A 21,711-nucleotide genomic window follows, 5' to 3' on the forward strand; every position below is an offset into this window, starting at 1 on the left:
TTGAACAGCCAGACCGGTCACCAGATGACCGGACACTTAGCATAGAAGGCTTTTATTATATAGGATGGCTATTAAAGAGCTTGAAGCTTGTGATTAAAATGCTGTTTTTTAGCCTGTGAAAATTATTTGTATTATTTATTCTCTTTTTAAGTGCTCTAGAGTTAGCCAAAATGTGCAAAACTTACTAGCAAGACATAGCTAAAACTGCACACTGTAAAGGAAGCCCTCATTACAATCAAGGATTACTTTGCCCTTTAACCATATCAATGAGTCTTGTCTTCATCCTTTTAAACTTGAAATTTTGTTATCATGATTTATCCTCTCTTCTCTGCACATTTTTTCGTTTTGACTATGACAGCTGTTACTTCTGGGAATATTTCTTGACCTGTGTCTTGATATCCATCCTGAGCATAGGGGTCAGCTCTACAATGAGTGCCAGGTTGTTTCCCAAAGTGGCCGGACTGGTTTATACTCCTCCCAGTGAGATGCGGGGGATGTGTCCGTGGTGTCTTCAGTATTGAGACTGTAAGACTGCTGAGTGTTAGATGAGCCAGTTCATATAACATCGTTTCTCATGTTTGCTGCTTTTGTTAGGTATGATAATGGCATGTGGTTTTGTAAAAAAATAGGTTGGCCTTTTTAAAAATATATATAGATTTTTATTGATTTCAGGGAAGAAGGGAGAGGGAGAGAAACATCAATGATGAGAGAGAATCATTGACCGGCTGCCTCCTGCACGCCCCACACTAGGGATGGAGCCCGCAACCCAGCATATGCCCTTGACCAGAATCGAACCCAGGACTCTTCAGTCCGCAAGCCAACGCTCTATCCTCTGAGCCAAACCAGCTGGGGTTCTTGGCCTTTTTAAAAGAATGCATATTGATGAAATACCTGGACTTATTTTAAAAAAATGAATCTTTATTGTTCAAATTATTACAGTTGTTCCTCTTTTTTCCCCCCATAGCTCCCCTCCACCTGGTTCCCACCCCACCCCATGCCCTTACCCCCGCTACACTGTCCTCGTCTATAGGTGTAAGATTTTTGTTCAATCTCTTCCCGTACTCCCACACCCCATTCCCCCCAAGAATTGTCAGTCCACTCCCTTTCTATGCCCCTGATTCTATTATATTCACCAGTTTATTCTGTTCATCAGATTTTTTTTAATTCACTTGATTTTTAGATTCACTTGTTGATAGATATATATTTGTTGTCATTTTGTTGTTCATAATTTTTATCTTTACCTTTTTCTTCTTCCTCTTCTTATAGAATACCCTTCAGCTTTTCATATAATACTGGTTTGGTGGTGATGAACTCCTTTCGCTTTTTCTTGTCTGTGAAGCTCTTTATCTGACCTTCAATTCTAAGTGATAGCTTTGCTGGGTAGAGTAATCTTGGTTGTAGGTTCTTGCTATTCATCACTTTGAATGTTTCTTGCCACTCCCTCCTGGCCTGCATAGCTTCTGTTGAGAAATCAGCTGACAGTCCTATGGGTACTCCCTTGTAGGTAACTGTTTTTCTCTTGCTGCTTTTAATATTCTCTCTTTGTCTTTTGCTCTTGGCATTTTAATTATGATGTGTCTTGGTGTGGTCCTCTTTGGATTCCTCTTGTTTGGGGTTCTCTGTGCTTCCTGGACATGTAAGTCTATTTCTTTCACCAGGTAGGGGAAGTTTTCTGTCATTATTTCTTCAAATAGGTTTTCAATATTTTGCTCTCTCTCTTCTTCTGGCACCTCCATAATTCTGATGTTGGTACGTTTAAAGTTGTCCCAGAGGCTCCTTACATTATCTTCATATTTTTGGGTTCTTTTTTCTTCTTTTTACTTTTCCAGTTGGATGTATTTTGCTTCTTCATATTTAAAATCTTTGACTTGATTCTTGGGATCCTCTAGTCTGCTGTTGGATCTCTGTATATTATTCTTTATTTCAGTCAGTGTATGCTTAATTTCTGATTGGTCCTTTTTCATATCCTGGAGGGTCTCACTAAATGTCTTGGAGGTTTCTAGAAGATTCTTAAGTAACCTTATAACCGTGGTTTTGAACTCTATATCCAGTAGTTTGCTTTCCTCCATTTCTTTCATTTGTGACCTGTTTCTTTGTCTATGCATTTTGGCTGCTTCCCTGTGTTAATAGAGTGGCCTTGTGTGATATAGGGCCCAGTGGCTCAGCCTCCCCAATTACCTGAGGTGGACACTCTTGGTGCACCCCTTTGTGGGCTGTGTGCACAGTTTGGTAGTTGAGCCTTGGTTGTTGTTGGTATCACTGGGAGGAATTGACCTCCAGGCCAATTGGCTGTGAGGACCAACTGTGTCTACAATGGGAGAACTTCTGTGCTGGAGACACCTTTATGGGGCAGGACTTGCTTCATTGGGGCTTTGGTGCTCACTGAGTCTGCCTTTTGAGTGTGTAGCTTATGAATGTGTAGAGTTGTAATCGGGTATGTTCTCACACTGACCACTGGGTACACTGGCTCTTGGATCTCCAAGGAGGTGCAAAGTCAGCCACTGCCTGAGGCCACCCAGCAGGAGCTACAGAGAGATCTGCAGATTCCTCCTCTTTATATGAGGTTTGGAAGTGCCCAGAGGAGTCCCAGCTGTGAAGCAATGCAGGCTGCTGCTGCCAGGCCATGGGCCTTCTTTTGGAAGCTTTGGAGCTCTCTGACCCAGCTGCAGTTTGTTAGGTTTTAGGTTGCAAAAGGCCAGGCCATTCATATGCTGCAAAAGCCTCTGCGCACAGCTTGGGTGGGGTTGTAAATTGGGTGGGCGGGGTCTCAGGGAATCACCAGGGCAGAACAAACAGCAATGGCTGCCAGTCCACCCTGCCCCAGAGAGGTCCCGGGTTTCTGTGTCCCGTGGCCCCACACAGGAACAATAATCAATGCGAGCACCTCTGAAAGAAAGCTGCCCTCGCATTCCTGCCCAATGCCAGACAGTCCAGTTTCTCCCCGTATGAGTCTAGGTCCCCAGAGTCTCGCCCAGAACTGGAGTTCAGAGCAACCGGGAGCTTGTATCTCCCTCCCGATTGATAAAGACAACATCGCACCCAGTTGCCAGCCCATTTGACGCACCTCCGCACTTCCACACCTCCTACCAGTCTCAATGTGCTCTTTTCTTTCCTTCCAGTTCAGTGATGGCGAACCTATGACACGCGTGTCAGCACTGACACGCGTAGCCATTTCTGATGACACGCGGCCAAATGCCGAGGATGAAACATTTGCTGCTCCTGAGGATGAAACATTTGCGACTAGAGTCTTGGAGTTAGTTTTTTCCTCAAAGTGACACACTACCCGAGTTATGCTCAGTTTTTTGGCGAAGTTTGACACACCAAGCTCAAAAGGTTGCCCATCACTGTTCTAGTTGTAGAACTTCCACTCAACCAGCCTTCCCGTGGTTCTGGATGATATCTGTCCTGTCTTTTAGTTGGAGCCCTGATGTGGTTGTGAGAGGCAGCAAGTTCAAGTGTCTACCTATGCTGCCATCTTGGTTGTTCTCACTTTCAAATTCTTTAGCATAGTCCTAGCCGGTTTGGCTCCGTGGGCTTGATCCTCAGTAGGGGGCGTGCAGGAGGCGGCCGATCGATGATTCTTTCTCATCTTTTAAAAAATATATATATTTTATTGATTTTTTGCAGAGAGGAAAGGAGAGGGATAGAGAGTTAGAAACATCGATGAGAGAGAAACATCAATCAGCTGCCTCCTGCACACCCCCCACTGGGATGTGCCCCCAACCAATGTACATGCCCTTGACTGGAATCGAACCCGGGACCTTTCAGTCCGCAGGCCGACGCTCTATCCACTGAGCCAAACCGGTTTCGGCTCTTTCTCATCTTTGATGTTTCTCTCTCTCCCCCTCTCCCTTCCTCTCTGAAATCAATAAAAGTATATTATACACACACACACACACACACACACACACATACATACACATACATACACACACATTAAAAAATTCTTCAGCATATAAAGCACATTTTGGCGCAGTTGGCCAGATTGGAATACAGACAGAGTGTTACTTCAATGTTAGATGTACCGTTCTATGGTTAAGAGGATATACGTACGTACAGTTGGAAAACAAATGCTAAGCATGTAATTTGAGTAAATATATGCTGAGTATTTAAGACGAGTACAAGGCTATAACATATGAGTCTCTCAAATGGTTCAGAAAAGAAGTTACATATACACATGAGCTTGTTTTTATTATTGAAAATAGCCTAGAGTTCCTTCCCCTCACCATGTGGGTATAACACTGCTAACGTTTTGCTTTCACGCCTTGTCGCTAGGCTCGTGTGCACTCCGCTTTTACGCACGTATGGCTCATACTGTATAGAATAGTTTCCAGCTTTAATTTTCCTGATTAGAAATAAACTGAATTTTGATCTCTAATAATATTCCAGCCTGTTTAACCATGCTGATGTGAGTTCAGAGCAACCGGGAGCTTGTACCTCCCTCCCGACTAAAAAAAACACAGCGCACCCAGTCGCCAGCCTGCTTGGTTTGTTTAACCGCGTCCCCATTCTTGACCGCTGACACATTCTCACCTCCCTGCTATAAGGAACGCGCGTGAGCAGGCACTCAGTGTCCGTCCAGTGGAAACAAAAGTCCTTCCTTGGTTCTGCAGGTCGTTTCCAGCGCATTCATAGCTCTTCTTCTCTGCACGTGTGGCGATTGGAACTGATTGTTTGTGCAATTACTCTGCCAGGCGCCGAGCTCTAGAAAGCAGACTCTTTCATCATGGCTATGGAAGCAGCATGGGGCACACACAGTAGGGCTAAAAGACTTACTGAATCAGTGGAGAATAGCTAAATGTAAACACACTAGTTTATTGTAAAACCTCTTCCTCTGCAGCCCGCTTTGAAAGCTCAGGTTTCTTTACTGGCTGGGGAGCCCCATCCCCCTAAGATTGAAGCATTGAAAACAGGATTTACCAGGGGAAAAGGTGTCCCCTCCCAACAAGCATGCTCCCTCTATTCTCACTATGCCACCCCGCAGCTTAGCTGAAGAAACGGGGTCCACAGAGGGCAAGTGACTTTTGTAAAGGTTGTGGTGGGCAGAGCCTTGGGGTCGTCCCCAGGTGCTGGCCATAGCCCCGCCTCCCGTGGCTACTTGAATCTCATTAGGCCCCACTTGCTGTGCGCTCGTGTAGGATGCATCGCGTAGGATGCATCGCGTAGGATGCATCCCAGTGTCTGCCTCGGCGGGAGAGGTAGGGTCAAAAGACACATGCCCTGTGAAGCGAGGCTGGTGTACACGCTGTAAGGAGTCCTGCTCGCAGGCGTTAAAGCCTTCTGCACCACCTCCTTCCCCTGCTGGTCACCCCTCAGCAGGAGGCAGCCTTGAACGTGGTGCTTTTCAAAAGAGCCTCTTTGTTGGTCACTGAAAGGAAATTTTATTGCTTGGCTGAAACTCACAAATTAACAAATTCACAACCTCAAGCCACATTTCTTCTTGTGCTTATGGCTTTGCTGTTGTCATAGTCTTTTCAGTACCTAAACCTTAAAATACGTGGTGCTGTTGAGAAGATTTTTGTCACATTTAAATGGGGAATGTTATCAAACCCGTGCTCTTTACACATTGCTACTTGCTCTAGCTCATTGATTCTCAGAACTGCCCGTCATTATCCCTGGGAGCATTAGAACAACAGACCCGAGCCACCCACAGCGCGCTGGGCCTCCTCGAGCTGGGTGTGCGCTGAGAATTCACCAAGCTGTGCCCTCCTGTGTGCGCTGTTCTTTATCACAGCACGGCACGCTTCATAAAACTGTACATATGCGCAAAGTATATGGATACATCCTGTACGTGCACACACCAAACACGTGGATGCACACAGAGATGCATGTACACATGTATGTAACACATGCGCACCACAATATATAGATGCGTGTGCATGTACACACATATGCAGCTGTGCACACGAATACACACAGCAGGGCGGAGCCCAAGAGCGGGATTGGAAGAAGTGGAGGAGGTGGCTCAGGCCGGGGCTGGGAACTGGAGTTGGAGCAGAGTTCGGCGGCACGCCAGCCTCGGTGGGTTTCTCTTGCTAAGCGAATGCTGTGGTTCTAAACTGCACCCTCACCTGTAGCTGACGCTCCCAAGCACTTAGGAGGGAGGTCATTCTGTAACACTGCATTTGTACGTCTCCGCTCTGCTGCCTGGGCGGACTGGGCAGCGTACCTGGCCTTGCTCTGGGTCTAGGGAGAGCCGTGGCTGCAGCTGCCGGTTCCCGACGAGCCGAGGACGGACGCAGGGTCAGGGCTGTTCCCCAGGAGGCGCTCAGCTGTGTGGCTGAGGCCCAGTCGATGTTGCTGGGCTTCCCCCCCCCCCGCCCGCCCCGCAAGCCTCTCTTCATGTGGGGGAATGTTGCCTTTGGTAAAGGGAGATGCAGCCCTTGTTTGAGCATGGTTCTGTTCTTAGCCCATATTGTACAAAGCAAAACATATGAGAGCAAACAAAATTATTTTGAGTGCAGTTGCCTGCGAGGGTCTGAGTCATGAGTAAGTTGACTTGATGTGAGAGACGCAAGGACAGTGTGTCACTCGCTGACTTTACTCTTTCACGTTAAAACTCAAGAGATTACTCATACAGTGTTAGCCATGGAAGACACTTTTAAGGTCGTAAACCCTCCCCTCCCATGCGGATAAGGAAGCGGGCGCAGAGGCAGGGTGAACTTACCAGTCATGCGCTCAGATCCTGGGTGGAGGGCGGTCGGGGGTGCAGAGCAGCAGCAGGTGCTGAGCTGCCTGCGGATGTGGGAGGCTTGGCCGGGCGCTCACAGTTCTCATTTCCACCTGATCCAGTGTCTGCGGGACTGGCCTGGGTTGTGTCGTATTTACTGGGTGCAGGAGGGTGGGGCGCTTTTTCTTTCTTTCTTTTTTTAAAATACATTTTTATTGATTTCAGAGAGACGGAGAGGGAGAGATAGAAACATCAATGATGAGAGAGAATCGTTGATCGGCTGCCTCCTGCATGCCCCCTACTGGGGATTGAGCCTGCAACCCGGGCATGTGCCCTTGACCGGAATCAAACCTGGGACCCTTCAGTCCGCAGGCTGATGCTCTATCCACTTAGCCACACTGGCTGGGGTGACTTTTTCTGTAAAGTGGGGTTTTAGCAAAGCCACCGTGAGAAACAGCATTTTCATGGAGGACGCGTGTTTGGTTGCTGACCGGGGAGCACCGGCTCATTGTATCTTACTCTGGCTTGTCTTGTGGCTTGTGCTCTCCTTTCCCCTGAATTGGGGGGTGGAGGGGTCTCATTGAAATGTTAACTGTAGTGACAGTTATGCCCACCAGGTGGCATCATTGCTTTCCTTACATGATTTAAGCTCCTTTGGAGCCTGAGGTACAGTGACCGCTCGTTTTGTTTTAATAATAAAAGGAGATGCCACGATATTTATTACATTCTTGAAGAGAGAAACCGGTGCCATGCTTCCTTTTCAGCACCTAATGCTCCTGCCAAGGTTCTCATGATAAACCCTTTGAGACGCTCCCCCACCTCATGGCGCCTGCTCCTGCTCTGCATGGGACATGCACCGCACACGGTGTTCCGGCTCTGGGCCCCAGGGCAGGCCGGGGGTGAGGTAACTGGCGGTTTTCGTCGGCGCTATTCCTTACGTTTGCAGTTGAATTTGAGACTCTGACTAATGGTACTAAGGGCATGTAGCTCCCTGGATTAAACATGAATATAGAAACAAATGAAGCCTAGCACAAGGCAGCCACTTTTCACCACTGCCTTCATCAGCCGGAGTTCTGGTTCCTTAACTCCATTCACGCGGGATACACCAGGCTGAGCAGCCTTGACCTGTTCTCTGTACCGAGGAGGCGGTGCTATGTGACGTGGCCTTCTCCCTCCCTCTCCTTTACTCCAGAGAGAGGGCAGGCATGGACCAGCTCCCGAGTCAGACACTGAGTTTCCGAGTCACCTGCCTTCTCTGAGCATCAGCATCTTCGTTGGTGAGGGAGGTGATAGTTGAAGTGTTGGAGAGAATCAGAAAGAAAATCCTTAGAGCAGTGGCTGGCACAGTGAGTTACCAAGTGCCAGCTGCTGTCATCACCCAGTGTAACTGTCGAATCGGTAGGAAGCGTCCCCTGATTATCATCATCATCATCGTCATTATCATTATTTACCGATCTCTTTGCATGCCCTTGCCATCTGCATCTGTACTGTGATTTGGTATCTATACCTGGTATTCTCTTCTGTTGCCTGTGTGTTGTTTCAAGCTACTGAAGGAAGTCAGTTTATCTTCTGTAGTTTGGCCTGCTACTCAGTAGAGCCTTCTGTACATAGTAAGGGTAGCTCAATATAATCTTGATGAGGCATTTATGAATTTTCTTTTTTAAAAATGTTACTTTTTAGTTAAAGTTTACATTCACTATTGTTTTGCATTAGTTTCAGGTGTACAGTGGGTAGACAATCATACTTGACAAAGTGTCTCCTGATGTTTCCAGCATTCACCTGGCACCATATGTAGTTATTACAATACTAAAGGCCTGGTGCACGAAATTCGTGCATGGGGGGTCCCCTCAGCCCAGCCTGCACCCTCTCCAATCCAGGACCCCTCGGGGAATGTCTGACTGCAGGTTTAGGCCCAATCCCTGGTATCGGGCCTAAACTGGCAGTTGGACATCCCTCTCACAATCCTGGACCACTGGCTCCTAATCGCTCACCTACCTGCCTGCCTGATCAACCCTAACTGCACCCCCCCACCCCCGCTGACTTGATTGCCCCTCACTGCCTCTGCGTACCGGTCTGATCGCCCCTAACTGCCCCCCCCCCCGCCCCCGCTGGCCTGGTCACCCCTAACTGCCCCCTGCTGCTGGCCAGGTCACTCCCAACTGCCCCCTCCCTGCCAACCTGGTTGCTCCTAACTGGCCCCCCCCCGGGCTTGGTCACCCCTTACTTTCTCCCTTGCTGGCCTGGTCGCCTCTTACTGCCCCCCTGCTTCCAGCCTGGTTGCCCCCAACTGCCCCCCTCTGCCAGCCTGGTCACCCGTAACTGCTCCCCCCCACCCCGCCGCCAGCTTGGTCGCCCCTCACAGACCCCCCCGCTGGCCTGGTCACCCCACGCAGCCTGCTGTTCAGTTGTTTGGTTGTCCCTTGCTAACCCCCTTGCCGGCCGGGTCGCCCTATGCAGCCTGCTGTTCAGTCATTTGGTTGTCCTTCACTAACCCCCCCTGCCGGCCTGGTCGCCCCACTCAGCCTGCTTGTCCTGCTTGTTCAGTCGTTTGATCGACCCTCACTAACCCCCCTGCCAAACTGGTCGTAGGCAGCCATTTTGTGAGGGCATGAGGGTTAATTTGCATATTACCTCTTTATTGTATAGGATTATATAGGACTAGAGGCCCGGTGCACGAGATTTGTGCACTGGGTTGGGGGGCAGCCTGTGCCCTCTCGCAGTCCGGGGCTTTTGCAGGCCAGGACCCCTCGCTCCTGACCGCCCGCCTGTAGCGGAGGAGGCCAGAGAGGCTCCTGCCACCTCCACTGCACTCGCCAACCATGAGCCCGGCTGCTGGCTGAGCAGCACTGTGGGCGCGCACTAAACACCAGGGGGCAGCTCCTGCGTTGAGCGTCTGTCCCCTGGTGATCAGTGTGCGTCATAGCGACTGGTCATTCCACTGATCGGTCAATTTGCATGTTAGCCTTTTATTATATAGGATTAGATAGGAGGATTACTGACTGTATTGTAAATGTTCTTGATGAATCCACTCTACTTTTAAGTGATGTTACCCCCAGAACATAACTCAGTCACCTGTGCTTTCCATAACAGTAAGTACTTGTCAAAAAAGCAAGGGCTGCGTACACACTGTGTAATTCCTTAAATTAGCAGAGTGCTGTGTATCCTATGCATCGTCATTTAAGGTTGGACTGTTTTCCTCGGTGGTTTCCGTGGGAATTTTCAGGTTTTAGAAAGACTGCATTCTGCAGTGGCGGCTGCTTCTGAAGCAGCGGGCACTGAACTCTGACCCGTTAAGCTTCCGACAGACAAGCTGGGGTCAGCTAAGTGCACAGGCCCGTCCGCTGCTTCCCGCTCCCAGGGCTCCGGTACTGACCCCTGCGCACTGGGGAGGGAGGGCAGGGCGCCGGGTGCGAAGGTCCAGGCCCCAGGACATGTCCTGGTGGCTTAGCCACGGCGGTGGACTTTGCCCTGATCACACCTTCCGTGATGGCTCCCTGCCTCGGGCTCGCTCCCTTCCTGTTTCCTCTCACCCCTGGGGAAGCATCCAGTCATCCTTTGTTTTCTTACCAGGGCGTGTGCAGTGGGTTTTATTTTCTTAGGAAATTGCGGGAGGCTTTGAAAACACACTTCATTTTCATTATGTCTTCCCAGCAGCTACTGGCACGTTGGTGAGGACTCAGGGAGGTGGGGAGTCAGGTGCCAGAAACGGTGGTGGTCGCGTGGGGCCTGATTTTTCAAGGAGGAGCTCAGGACGGCGGGGCTAGGAAGGCAAGGCCGGTCCACAGCATTGCTTGTTGTTCATTCTGAACGAGGCCGGGGAGGCCGGGGAGCTGCTGAGGGGAGCGGCCTCCACCTGACAGGCAGTGCCCAGTGTCCACCCCGGCCCAGGCCCACGCTCTGTCAGCCAGAGCCGGGCTCCCCCTGCGCCTTCCTCCCAGGGCTAACCTGGCCCCTTGCCCCTGCCGGGAAAGGGGCCCCACACCCCACCCGGCATGCCACGGCTCCCCGCACCCACTCAGCAGGTGTTTGCTCATCTTCGTTGGACCTGGGGACAAGGAAAGGAATGAGCCCAGTGTCTTTGCCAGTGGGTGTCAGATAGATCCTCCCACAGGTCACTTCCTCCGCCTGCCGGGGCCTGGGAGCATTCCTACTGCGCATGCCTGAGTGGCGCTGGGGTGTGGGCTCTTTCTCCCTTCCCTTAGAGGTGAGGCCCGGGGACCCGGCAGGCGGGGCCTTACAGGCCACCCGCGAAGAAGGTTCCGCCCACCTCCGTGCCGCTGCCGCACCCAGCTGCGCTGCCCTGCCAGCCGGTGTTCGCGTGCAAAACACAGCAGCAGGTGAGAGCGGAGCGCCTTCGAAGAGTGCTTTTGTTTTGAGTTTTCCAGCTGATGGTTCCGCTAAGTCTGGTGGCAGCAAGGGGGGCAGACGGGCTTCCTGAGCTCTGTCCCCTAGGGGACGCCCCGCAGGTGCGGGCAGTGTGGCCACTGGGCCTGCGCGCGGCCCAGGGAGATAGTCGTGTGGCCGTCGTGGCTCGCAGAGCTGGGTGGAGGCAGACATGTGCAGTCCCTGCTGCGCTCACCAAGGCCGCACTGAGGTCATTTTGTTCAGCGTCGCCAACCCGTGGCCGTGGCCCCTGGTGGTCCGTGAGGTCCGAAAGGTTGGCGGCCGCTGGTTGAGTTCATTGACTCGGGTGCACTGGAGTTTTCCTGTTCTGAGCGCCGTGGCGGCCAGTCTGTGTGGACTTGACTGTTGAAGAAGGAAGCGGATGTTTGGTGTTGCCGTGAGCGGCAGGCTGCACTGGGGGTAGTTACGGTGTGAGCCAAGTTGACCTTTCCCTCTATCAGTGGAGAAACGTTTTCTCTAGCGTTGGCATGCACGCTAATAAAAGAGGCTGAGTTATTTTTTCAACATGGATTTCATTTCTACCGCAGAGGGACCAGGGTTGTGGCATGACTGCAGTGCAGGCCGCGCGCTCACTGCAGCTGGGCGAGCGCAGCTCTCAGAGCCTGGCCCTCCCCCGAGCCGTCCTCTCCGGGAGGCTGACCTTCTAGGACAGGGTCAGGGCCGTGGGCACTGACGGGGCCTCGGGACAGGGTCAGGGCCGTGGGCACTGACGGGGCCTCGGGACAGGGTCAGGGCCGTGGGCACTGACTGGGCCTCGGGACAGGGTCAGGGCCGTGGGCACTTCACTGTTCCATACAGTTCTATCTGGGGGTGTTTTGAGCTTGGGTCATTTTTGTGGTTTACGACCATGAGGAAGTGCTATAGAGGAGGAGTGCCTTTTTTTCTGAGAAAAGACTAGAAATATCAGGTGGAAGCAGGTTCATCTTTGGGTCAGTTTTCTCAGTGCCTGAAAGTGCGTACCAGGCACTGGTTCACATCACTCCTCTCAGGTGTTTAAGATACAGCGATAGGAGGCTTGTTCTGTAGCCTTGGCTCCTAAAGACAAACCCCAATTTAATGTTTCTGTTTATTTACAAACTAGAGGCCCGGTGCACAAAATTTGTGCTTGGGGGTGTGTGTCCCTCAGCCCAGCCTGTACCCTCTCCAATCTGGGATCCCTCTCACAATCCAGGACTGCTGGCTCCCAACTGCTCGCCTGCCTGCCTGCATGATTGCCCCTAACTGCTTCTGCCTGCCTGCCTGATCACCCCCTAAACACTCCCCTGCCAGCCTGATCGATGCCTAACTGCTCCCCTGTCAGCCCAAATGCCCCTAACTGTCCTCCCCTGCAGGCCTGGTCGTCCCCAACTGCCCTCCCCTGATGACCTGGACATCCCTAGCTGCCCTCCCTTGCCAGCCTGGTGGCCCCTAACTGCCCTCCCCTGCCAGCCTGGTCGTCACCAACTGCCCTCCCCTGCAGACCTGGTCCATCCCAACAGCCCTCCTTTGCAGGACTGGTTCCCCCAACTGCCCTCCCCTGCAGGCCTGGTCCCCCCAACTGCCCTCCCTGTAGGCCTGGTCACCCCCAACTGACCTCCCCTGCAGGCCTGGTCCCTCCCCCAACTGCCCTCCCCTGCAGGCTTGGTCCCCCCCAACTGCCCTCCTCTGCCAGCCTGGTCACCCCTAACTGCCCTCCCCTGCCAGCCTGATCACCCCCAACTGCCCTTCCTTGCAGGTCTGGTCCCTCCCAACTGCCCTCCCCTGCTGGCCATCTTGTGGTGGCCATCTTATGTCCATATGGGGGCCGCCATCTTTGACCACATGGGAGTGGCCATCTTGTTTGTGTGTTGGAATGACGGTCAATTTGCATATTACTCTTTTATTATATAGGATAATTATTTTTCAGGGTCCTAAAGAAATACTTGTTTATGGAAAATTAGTAGAACCAAGTTTAGAAAAAAGAGCCATAATTTTGCCCTCCAGAGATAGTAAGGCCTTTAATATTGAGTATATTTCAGCCGAGTCCTGCGGGGCTTCTGCATGTAGGACCCGCGGGCCTGTCCTGGGCGTGCAGGCCGAAGCCCGCATCCCGCGCCCCACGCCGGCGCTCGGGCCCTGCGGCCCTGCTCACGGCCTGTCTTGTCTTTCAGTGGACGAGTACATCGCCATCGCCAAGGAGAAGCACGGCTACAACATGGAGCAGGTAACGACGAGCTTCTGTTGTTAGGATCGGGCTTAGGAGCGGCCACTCGGTGTGGCGGGGTGGAGTGGCTGTGGGTCACCCGGGCTCCGGCCCCGCGCACCGCCTGGTGGCCTGCGTGCGAGGAGCCTCGAGGTGGGTGGCGGTGGACGGTCCGTCCCCCGGGGCCGCGGGGCAGGGAGGCCGTGGTGCGGGACGCCGGGCACGCGCTTTCTTACGTGACCGTGTGAGCTGCCCTTTTGTGGCTGTTGGTGGTGTTTCCTGACTCGGGCTGCCTCACTCGGACCTGTCGTGTTTCAATATTAATTGTTTTGAGCCACTTTCAGGTGTAAAATTTGGCTAAGGCTTCATTTAAAAATGGTTCTGATCACTGTTCTAAAAGGGAGCACGCGGAGTTGGGCTGGTGGTTCCTGGCGTCGATCTAGGTTGCACAGCCTGGAAGGCGCTAGCATTTCCACTTGCCCTAGTGACTGAGGATACCCGTAACGGAGATTATGGAGACTTGCACTCTGTTTACAGCCTTGCCCTTATTTTTAATTATTCTGTCCTGGTAGCACTGCTCACAAAGGCAGCTGTAAGAAGGTAGTTCCAGAATCTTTCCAGCAAGAACTGTCTGCTTCTCCTGTTCTAACCCTGCTCGTGAGCTGCATGAGTTGCCCAGAAAACTCATTCATGTTTTATTCAGTTTAGAGAGTGTAACCATCATTGGGTGATTGATTGCGAAATATCCTTGTGTGAATTTTCAAGGATTCTGATCTTCAAAAGTATGATTGTCTTCGCTTCAGAGGTGTAATAGGACCCTCCTCAGGGAAGTCCTAAACTCCCTCTCTCGTTTCTCCTTTATTCCTCATCCATTGTATGTTTTTTCCTTTCTGAGCTAATTTACCCCACAACATCATATTTGCAGGGGTTATTTTTTCCCCAATCCTCACCCGAGGATATGTTTTTGTTGGTTTTAGAGAGAAAGGAAGGGAGAGAGGGAGAGAGAAAAACATTGATTGGTTGCCTCCCGTATGTACTCCAACCCACAACCTGGGTATGTGTCCTAGGAATTGAACCCGCAGCCTGTTGGTGCCAGGACGGCGCCCCAGCCTCCTGAGCCCCCAGCCGGGCTGGTTGTTGGGCAGAGGAATGACAGCAGGGCGGCTCTGTGAGGCAGCTCTGCTTCCCGGTGCAGGGATGCGGTGTGACCCGCCGGCACCGGTGCCAGAGCCCCTTCCTGGCTGCGGCGTGGGCGGGGCGCTTAGTGCCGCAGGGCCTCCAAGTCCAACCTGAGAAGTGAGGGTGGTGGGCCTGCTTAGCCCGGGCTCGTGGGACGCAGAGCTCGTGGGCAGGAGGCCATGCCGCCGGGCGGTGCCGGGAGCAGCTCTGTCGGGGGAAGGTGTGCGCTCTCGCCGGCCTCGCTTCCAGTTCACGTGCGTTCACGTCTTTGGTCTGAGATCTCACTGATGCTCTTTTCTAGGCTCTTGGGATGCTCTTTTGGCATAAGCATAATATTGAGAAGTCCTTGGCTGATTTGCCCAACTTTACCCCCTTCCCAGATGAGTGGACTGTGGAAGACAAAGTCTTGTTTGAGCAAGCCTTTAGTTTTCATGGGAAAACTTTTCATAGAATCCAACAGATGGTAAGTAGATGAGACCCTCTCCCTCCCCCCAGCACACCCGGGGGCAGGGGATCTAGCACTGCAGGGAGCACTTCCTGGCACTTCCCAGCCTGAGGGCCGTGACCCCCCCCCCCCCCCCAACACACACACCCGTTATTCAGACGCCCCAGAAGGTTAGGGAAGGCTCGGGAAAGGCTCTCGGTATGAGGAGGTGGCGCCGTGGCCCGTCCGCCTGGGAAGGGCTGCTGATTTCTCCCACTCCAGGCTGCTGCCTGGTGGGCTCCTCCCCGCTCCTGGGACATTGGGGCTCAGGGAACTTCTTTAAAGTAACCCAGAAGTTCTGTTGGAATATGTTAGCCTTTAGGCGTGTGAAAACGGGTTCATCTTGAACTGCTGAGTTTCACTTACAGTCACACTTAGGCGTTTGGAAATGGATGAAGAAGCCTTTCATGATTTTTCCCTTGTTGTGGAGGGCTGTGACTTCTGACATGTCTGAGGACGTGAGCGTGACCCTAACAAGTGTGTCTGAGCACATGTGCTTCTGAGAGGTTCGTTTTGAACCTAAGCCAGCTCTTCCTTATCTTCAGCTTCCTGACAAGTCGATAGCCAGTCTGGTGAAGTTCTACTACTCGTGGAAGAAGACGAGGACCAAGACCAGCGTGATGGATCGCCACGCTCGCAAGCAGAAGCGAGAGCGGGAGGAAAGGTGAGTGGCGCCTGGGGTGCGCCTCCGCACTGGGGACCTTCGGGGTCACAGAACGCTGTGAGCTGGGGACACAGGCGAGATCGCGGCCGCGTTTCCCCAGGGCCTTCTGCTGGAACCAGACTCACCACATGCTTCCCTCCCTGCGCTGCGTGCGAGCCCCGGGCGCGTTTCCCCAGGGCCTTCTGCTGGAACCAGACTCACCACATGCTTCCCTCCCTGCGCTGCGTGCGAGCCCCGGGCATTTCCTTCGGCACGTGCCTCACTCTCCTCGGGAAGCTCCCCCACACCTTCTTTCATGCCCTTAGGGCGACTTTAAAGAAAAATGGGTTTAAGAAAGAGGGTGGGAATACAGTTTGTTGTCCCCTTGTTTACACACTCCTTGGGGGACTCCGGATGTGCCCTGGCCAGGGATCGGACCACAGTCCTGTGCACCAGGACGACGATCTCCAGCCCCTGAGCACGGGCTGAGCCAGGCGTCTCTAATAGCAGGCTCTGTGCTTTCCTGGCGTCGCTTTCCATCACTTTTTCTGTTAATCCTCACTCGAGGATACTTTCCTATTGATCTTTTAGAGAGAGTGGAAGGGAGAGGGGCTGAGAGAAACATCGATGTTGGTTGCCTCCTGCATGCGCCCCGACCAGGGCCCAGGCCTGGGAGGAGCCTGCCACCCAGGTACGTGTCCTTGACCAGAATCGAACCCGGACCCTTCAGTCCGCGGGCCGACGCTGTGTCCACTGAGCCCCATGGCCAGGGCTCTGCGTGGAGCCACCGGATGTGCTTGCGCAGATGCATCGGCGTGTGCTCGTGCTTGGGGTGGGGGTGCTCGGGCTTGGTGTGGGGGTGCTCGGGCTTGGGGTGGGGGTGCTCGTGCTTGGGGTGGGGGTGCTCGTGCTTGGGGTGGGGGTGCTCGTGCTTGGGGTGGGGGTGCTCGTGCTTGGGGTGGGGGTGCTCGTGCTTGGGGTGGGGGTGCTCGTGCTTGGGGTGGGGGTGCTCGTGCTTGGGGTGGCAGATGCCAGTGCAGTTTGGGTTTCCTTCTTCCCTCTTTGACCGTCTGTTTTGTACACGTGAGAGAGGGAGAAGCGTTTCATGTTTTCTTAGTAAACGCGAGTTTTGCAGCGAGTTTAGTGAAAGGATGCATCTTGGTCATCAGGCCCTCGGCCTCTGTCGGCACAGCGCAGGGGGAGTGGCTGTGCGGGAGCAGGCCCCAGGCCTTCAGTTCAGACCCGGCCCCAGCCCCTCGGCTGCAAAGGAAGGCGCTTCAGGGCCAGGCGCCAGCACCCAGCACAGTGGTCTGTGGGTTAGGTTGGTGGTAATATAGGCAGCTTTTTAAAATGACATTTTCCACTTTTTGCGTAATATACCATTTTTATAAACCAGTAATAATCTGGCCCATCTCAGAAGAGCATTTATGATTTCACATTAGAGAGAACAACACGTGGGACAAGTTGAGAGTGGAGCATCCCTCCGGGCGTTCAGCCTCTCGGCCCCTGAGCGATGCTGAGGCCTCGCCTCGCTATCCCACTCTGAGCCGTGTGTGCTGACCCCGGGGCGGCTGCCGGAGGCTTGGTCTTCAGCCACACCCGGGGCTCCTCAGGCCAGAGAAATGTGGCAGGCCTGCTTAGGAGTGTCCTCGGCGTGGCGGCAGCTTTGCAGTGACATGGCTGTGCCCGCTACCGGGCAGGTCTCGTTGCTGAGTGTAAGTTAGGCTGTTCCTGCCGGCAGATGCGGTCTGCTCACCGAGTCAGCATTCAACACCCAGGCAGGTCTGGCTGTGCTGAGTATGAGGGGACGCCCCAGCTGGTGTGTTGCTCCCTCCTCCCGCGGGCACGACAACCCCCCAAGATGCAGACAGGAGGCGCCCGCGGGGCAGGGGCACCGGCTTGTCTCTGCTGGGACCTGCCGTGGTGCCATGGCAGGGACGGGGGCAGAGCGCCCTCAGCCCCGGCTCTTACTTCCCTTCACACTTCCCTCAGCCAGAACTTGTACCACCTTGGGCCGTGGAGGGTGGGGTGGGGGGAGAGTGGGGTGCAGGGGGCGTGGTCATCTGGATGCAAGGGGGATGTGGCTGTTGGAAAACCCGAGCCCTCTGGCCGCGATCTTGGCGTCAGTGCTGGGCCAGCCGGCAGCCTGCCGGGGCCTTGTTCCCTCATTTCCTAGGGATGCTCCCCACCGAGCTCTCATCCTCTTTGAATACAGGCTGCGTGGAGCATAAGCTAGAGCCCTGGGGGCATGAGGGGCCTTTTGAGATGGACTCATTTTAAAACGCCCTTGTTCCCGCCCCCAGGCCCGGCCAGCGCGCAGCCTGGGGCCGTGGGCGGCGGGCGGCCTGACCGCAGTTGTTTGTTGGTCAGTTTGCTCCCTGCGCAGAGGGACTGCATTCATGAACATTTCTCAGTTGTAGCTAATGGCCGTGTCCCAGTTTGCCACCAGGTAATTATGAGGAAGTAAAGTAAATGTCTTAAATTTTACCTTTTCAGCTGAGAGAAAACACTTTATATAAAGCAACAGGGTTCTAGGCCAGTTTGGGAGTTAAAAACCGTTTTAATAGTTTATTTTAATCATTTAGACTAAAAGAACTGTGGAATTGGTATTTTATTTAAATTGTAAAAAGGTTTGTATCTCAGAGTCTGAAAACATTCTAATTTTATATCAAATCAGTGTATTGCTTCTATTTGTATATTAAGTACATTAATACAAAATAACCTTTCAGTAACTTTTTCTTGTCTTTCAGTGAGGATGAACTGGAAGAAGCAAACGGAAACAATCCCATTGACCTTGAGATTGATCAGAATAAGGAGAGCAAAAAGGAGGTATTTTTTCCCGTTAGGCAAATAGGTGTTTTGCTACTTCATAAGCAAAGCATTCCTTCCTCTCACGCATTCTACTGAAGGTATGAATTGCTCTGTGGCACAGGGCATCATGATATGCATTTTGAGCAATGATGACCTGGCTTTAGAGAACTTAGCCACGCGTTCGCCAGGAAGCGAGAGTAAAGGAAGTCTTGAAGGGAGATGGCAGTGACGAGTGACAGCCTGTCTAGCGAGTCCTCGCTGCCACCTTTCCGGCGCTGGCTCAGCGAGCCTTAGAGAGGGGTGCTCCTGAGGCCAGGCGAGGGCGGGCTCCCCCGCGCTGTCACGCCCGGGCTCCGCACGCGCCTCTCCTTACTCACAGAGGTGAGCCTCACCCGGTGAAGTTTAATCGCTCACATCTTGAAAGGCATATGCGGGGGTTTTTAAGTGTGGATTCAGGGGCCTGCCTCATAAAAACCCATTAATTGTGGATGACTTTTGTAACCTGTCCACTGAGAATAGGGGGGTGTCGGGATGTTAGCCTTTTGAAATGGGAGTCGCAGACTGGCATTATTTTGTCCATTCATAGCATTGGATAAAGCATCTGTGGGCCCTCCGAGGAAACCCTGGCTCCGGGGCTCTGGGGGAACCCCACAATCCAGCACTGCCTGCGGCAGGCCCGGGGCCACGGGGCCCTGGAGGGCAGGCCCGGCTCCTCAGGCTGCGGTGTGGCCCCACTGTGGACAGGACGCTCAGTGGGGGTCACGTGAGTTGTTCTGAAGGCAGAGCCTGCAGTTGAGTCAACTCGAGAGTTCTCTGTCTCAGAGGCACTAAGGCGGTCCTCAAACTTTTTAAACGGGGCCAGTTCACTGTCCCTCAGACCGTTGGAGGGCCGGACTATAGGTTAAAAAAAACTATGAATAAATTCCTATGCACACTGCACATATCTTATTTTGAAGTAAAAAAACAAAACGGCAAAAACACCCGCATGTGGCCCGCGGGCTGTAGTTTGAGGACGCCTGCTCTAAGGTCTGAGAAAGCTGTTTCAGGCAGGAAACCAGAAGGGCTAGACATACCTAACCTTGACCTGACATCAGTGCCATGTCCTTTTTATGGACAAAGTACGAATACAGCTCATCGAAAAGGGGAAAAGGACACCGCTTACACACACAATCACCATTAACATGTTCCTCTGTAAGAAGTGTGTGGGTGCTGGGTAGCTGTGGCTAGAGTGTTGTCCCTATACACCAAGGCTGCAAATTCGATCCCTGCTTGGAGCACATAAAAAAATCAACCAATGGGTGTATAAATAAGTGGAAAAATAAATGGATCTCTTCCCCTCTTTTTCTCTCCCTCCCTCCTCCCTCTCCCTTTCTCTCGTTCCCTAAAATAAAATTTTTAAAAATGTTTTTAAGTAGCCCTAACTGGTTTGGCTCAGTGGATAGAGCGTCGGCCTGCGGACTGAAGTGTCCCGGGTTCAAGTCCGGTCAAGGGCACAGGCCCAGGTTGCGGGCTTGGTCCCAGTAGGGGACGTGCAGGAGGCAGCCGATCAATGATTCTCTCTCATCATTGATGTTTCTACCTTTCTCTCCCTCTCCCTTCCTCTCTGAAATCAATAAAAATATATTTTTTAAAAAATGTCTTTAAGTATATACCTATATACTTAATTCTGAGTAAATATTTATTTTAAAATACATAAAGGAGATCTTAATCTATATATAAATTTTATAACCTTTCAAATTTACTCTGTTTGAACATATTTTTATGTCCAATACATTTGTATACACAACTGTGCCGGGGCTGGCCGGCAGCCTGAGCGACGATGAAGGGCTGCTCTCACCCGTTCTGTGGGAGGGGAGAAGGCACCCTGCTCGCCGGCCTCCTTGGGCTTTTGTTGCCACAGCAGCTGGAACAGAAATGAACCTCTGGACACAGTCAGCAGGCAGCATCCCTGAGAACGCACCTGCTTCTCCAAGCACCGGCTTCCCCAAGGTCGGGTCTTAAAGACGAAACAGAGGTTCTAGCAAAACCCCCGGGGGATCGGACTTGCTTGGAAAGGTCAAGGCAGGGGCTGCCGCCTTCGGCAAGGTCCCCCCAGGGGCCCCCGGCTTTCGGACAATCCTCCTCACAGACATGCCAGCCAAGCCCCGTGCTTCCCGCACAGCTGGGTGTTTCCGTCTCACACCTCTCTCACGCTCGAGTAAATGAATCCTCGTGGGTTTTTACAGTTCTGCCCCTGCTTTTTGCAGTTATAAACAATGCCGAACTGCTGATCTCATTACTAAGTATTTGTGCACTTAATTTTTTCCATTACAGTTAATTTTTAACAAATATATTTTATTGATTTTTTACAGAGAGGGAGAGGGATAGAGAGTTAGAAACATCGATGAGAGAGAAACATCGATCAGCTGCCTCCTGCACACCCCCCACTGGGGATGTGCCCACAACCAAGGTACATGTCCTTGACCGGAATCGAACCTGGGACCTCCCAGTCCGCAGGCCGACACTCTATCCACTGAGCCAAACCGGTTAGGGCTACAGTTAATTTCTGGATGTGGACTGTGGGTCAAAGTGTTCTAGAAGTTTTTAAGGCTTCTTTGGTCTGGTTATATCACCAAATGGGGAACTAGTCATTCTTGACCCATGGCACTCTGCCAGCAATTCACATGAGTCCAAATAACAAGACTGCTTGAAGGGTTAGAGCAGTTAAGACTGTCTGAGAAATCAAATTGGACTTGGGATGTTTAGTAAGCTTTGTTTTGTTACACTATTAGGTTCTTCAATGGAACATTTTAAATGGAAAAGGTTGATTTTTATATTAATTTCTGTAATTCTTATTTATATAGCTCAATTTCTCAATCAGAAAGAAAAATGCTTAAATCGTAGTTTGTTTGCACACTAAAGTGTTATTAAAACAGACACGCTGTCCATCGGCGGTCTTTGCTGGACAGCATAGCCCTGTGGCGGCATCATGGGCCTCTGCTAGCGCTGGGGGGCTCACTGCCGTGTCCGTGGCCTCTGCTAGCGCTGGGGACTCAGTGCCGTGGCCGTGGCCTCTGCTAGCGCTGGGGACTCAGTGCCGTGGCCGTGGCCGTGGCCTCTGCTAGCGCTGGGAGCTCACTGCCGTGGCCAGTCTGAATGGCCTTCAGCTCAGTCTCACAACGTGATGGTATTTAAGTTTATCAGCAAAGCACACGCACTTCTTGCTCTTAAAAGGGTGAGCAGGGAGACGCCACGGCTCCACTGCCTTCCGGTTCTGCAGGTTTTGGATTCAGAGAGAAAGAGCTTAAAAATTAGCAGCAGCGTGCATTTCCATGACAGCTTACAGGGCTTGAAGGAGGCTTTTAGGGCACAGTTGCCCT

At 52.3% G+C, this 21,711-nt stretch overlaps 1 protein-coding gene across 1 annotated transcript in view; it reads left to right on the forward strand.

Moving 5' to 3' along the window:
* Positions 1–21,711, forward strand: part of RCOR1 (REST corepressor 1) — a 105,376-nt gene that overhangs the window by 73,608 nt on the left and 10,057 nt on the right. Inside the window, 4 exon segments of the mRNA XM_079767885.1 lie at positions 13,204–13,256; positions 14,716–14,877; positions 15,444–15,562; positions 18,292–18,370. Coding sequence (XP_079624011.1) covers positions 13,204–13,256; positions 14,716–14,877; positions 15,444–15,562; positions 18,292–18,370 — 413 coding nt within the window.

The sequence above is a fragment of the Cnephaeus nilssonii genome (assembly GCF_951640355.1).
Source record: "Cnephaeus nilssonii genome assembly, chromosome: 4".
NCBI lineage: Eukaryota > Metazoa > Chordata > Mammalia > Chiroptera > Vespertilionidae > Cnephaeus > Cnephaeus nilssonii.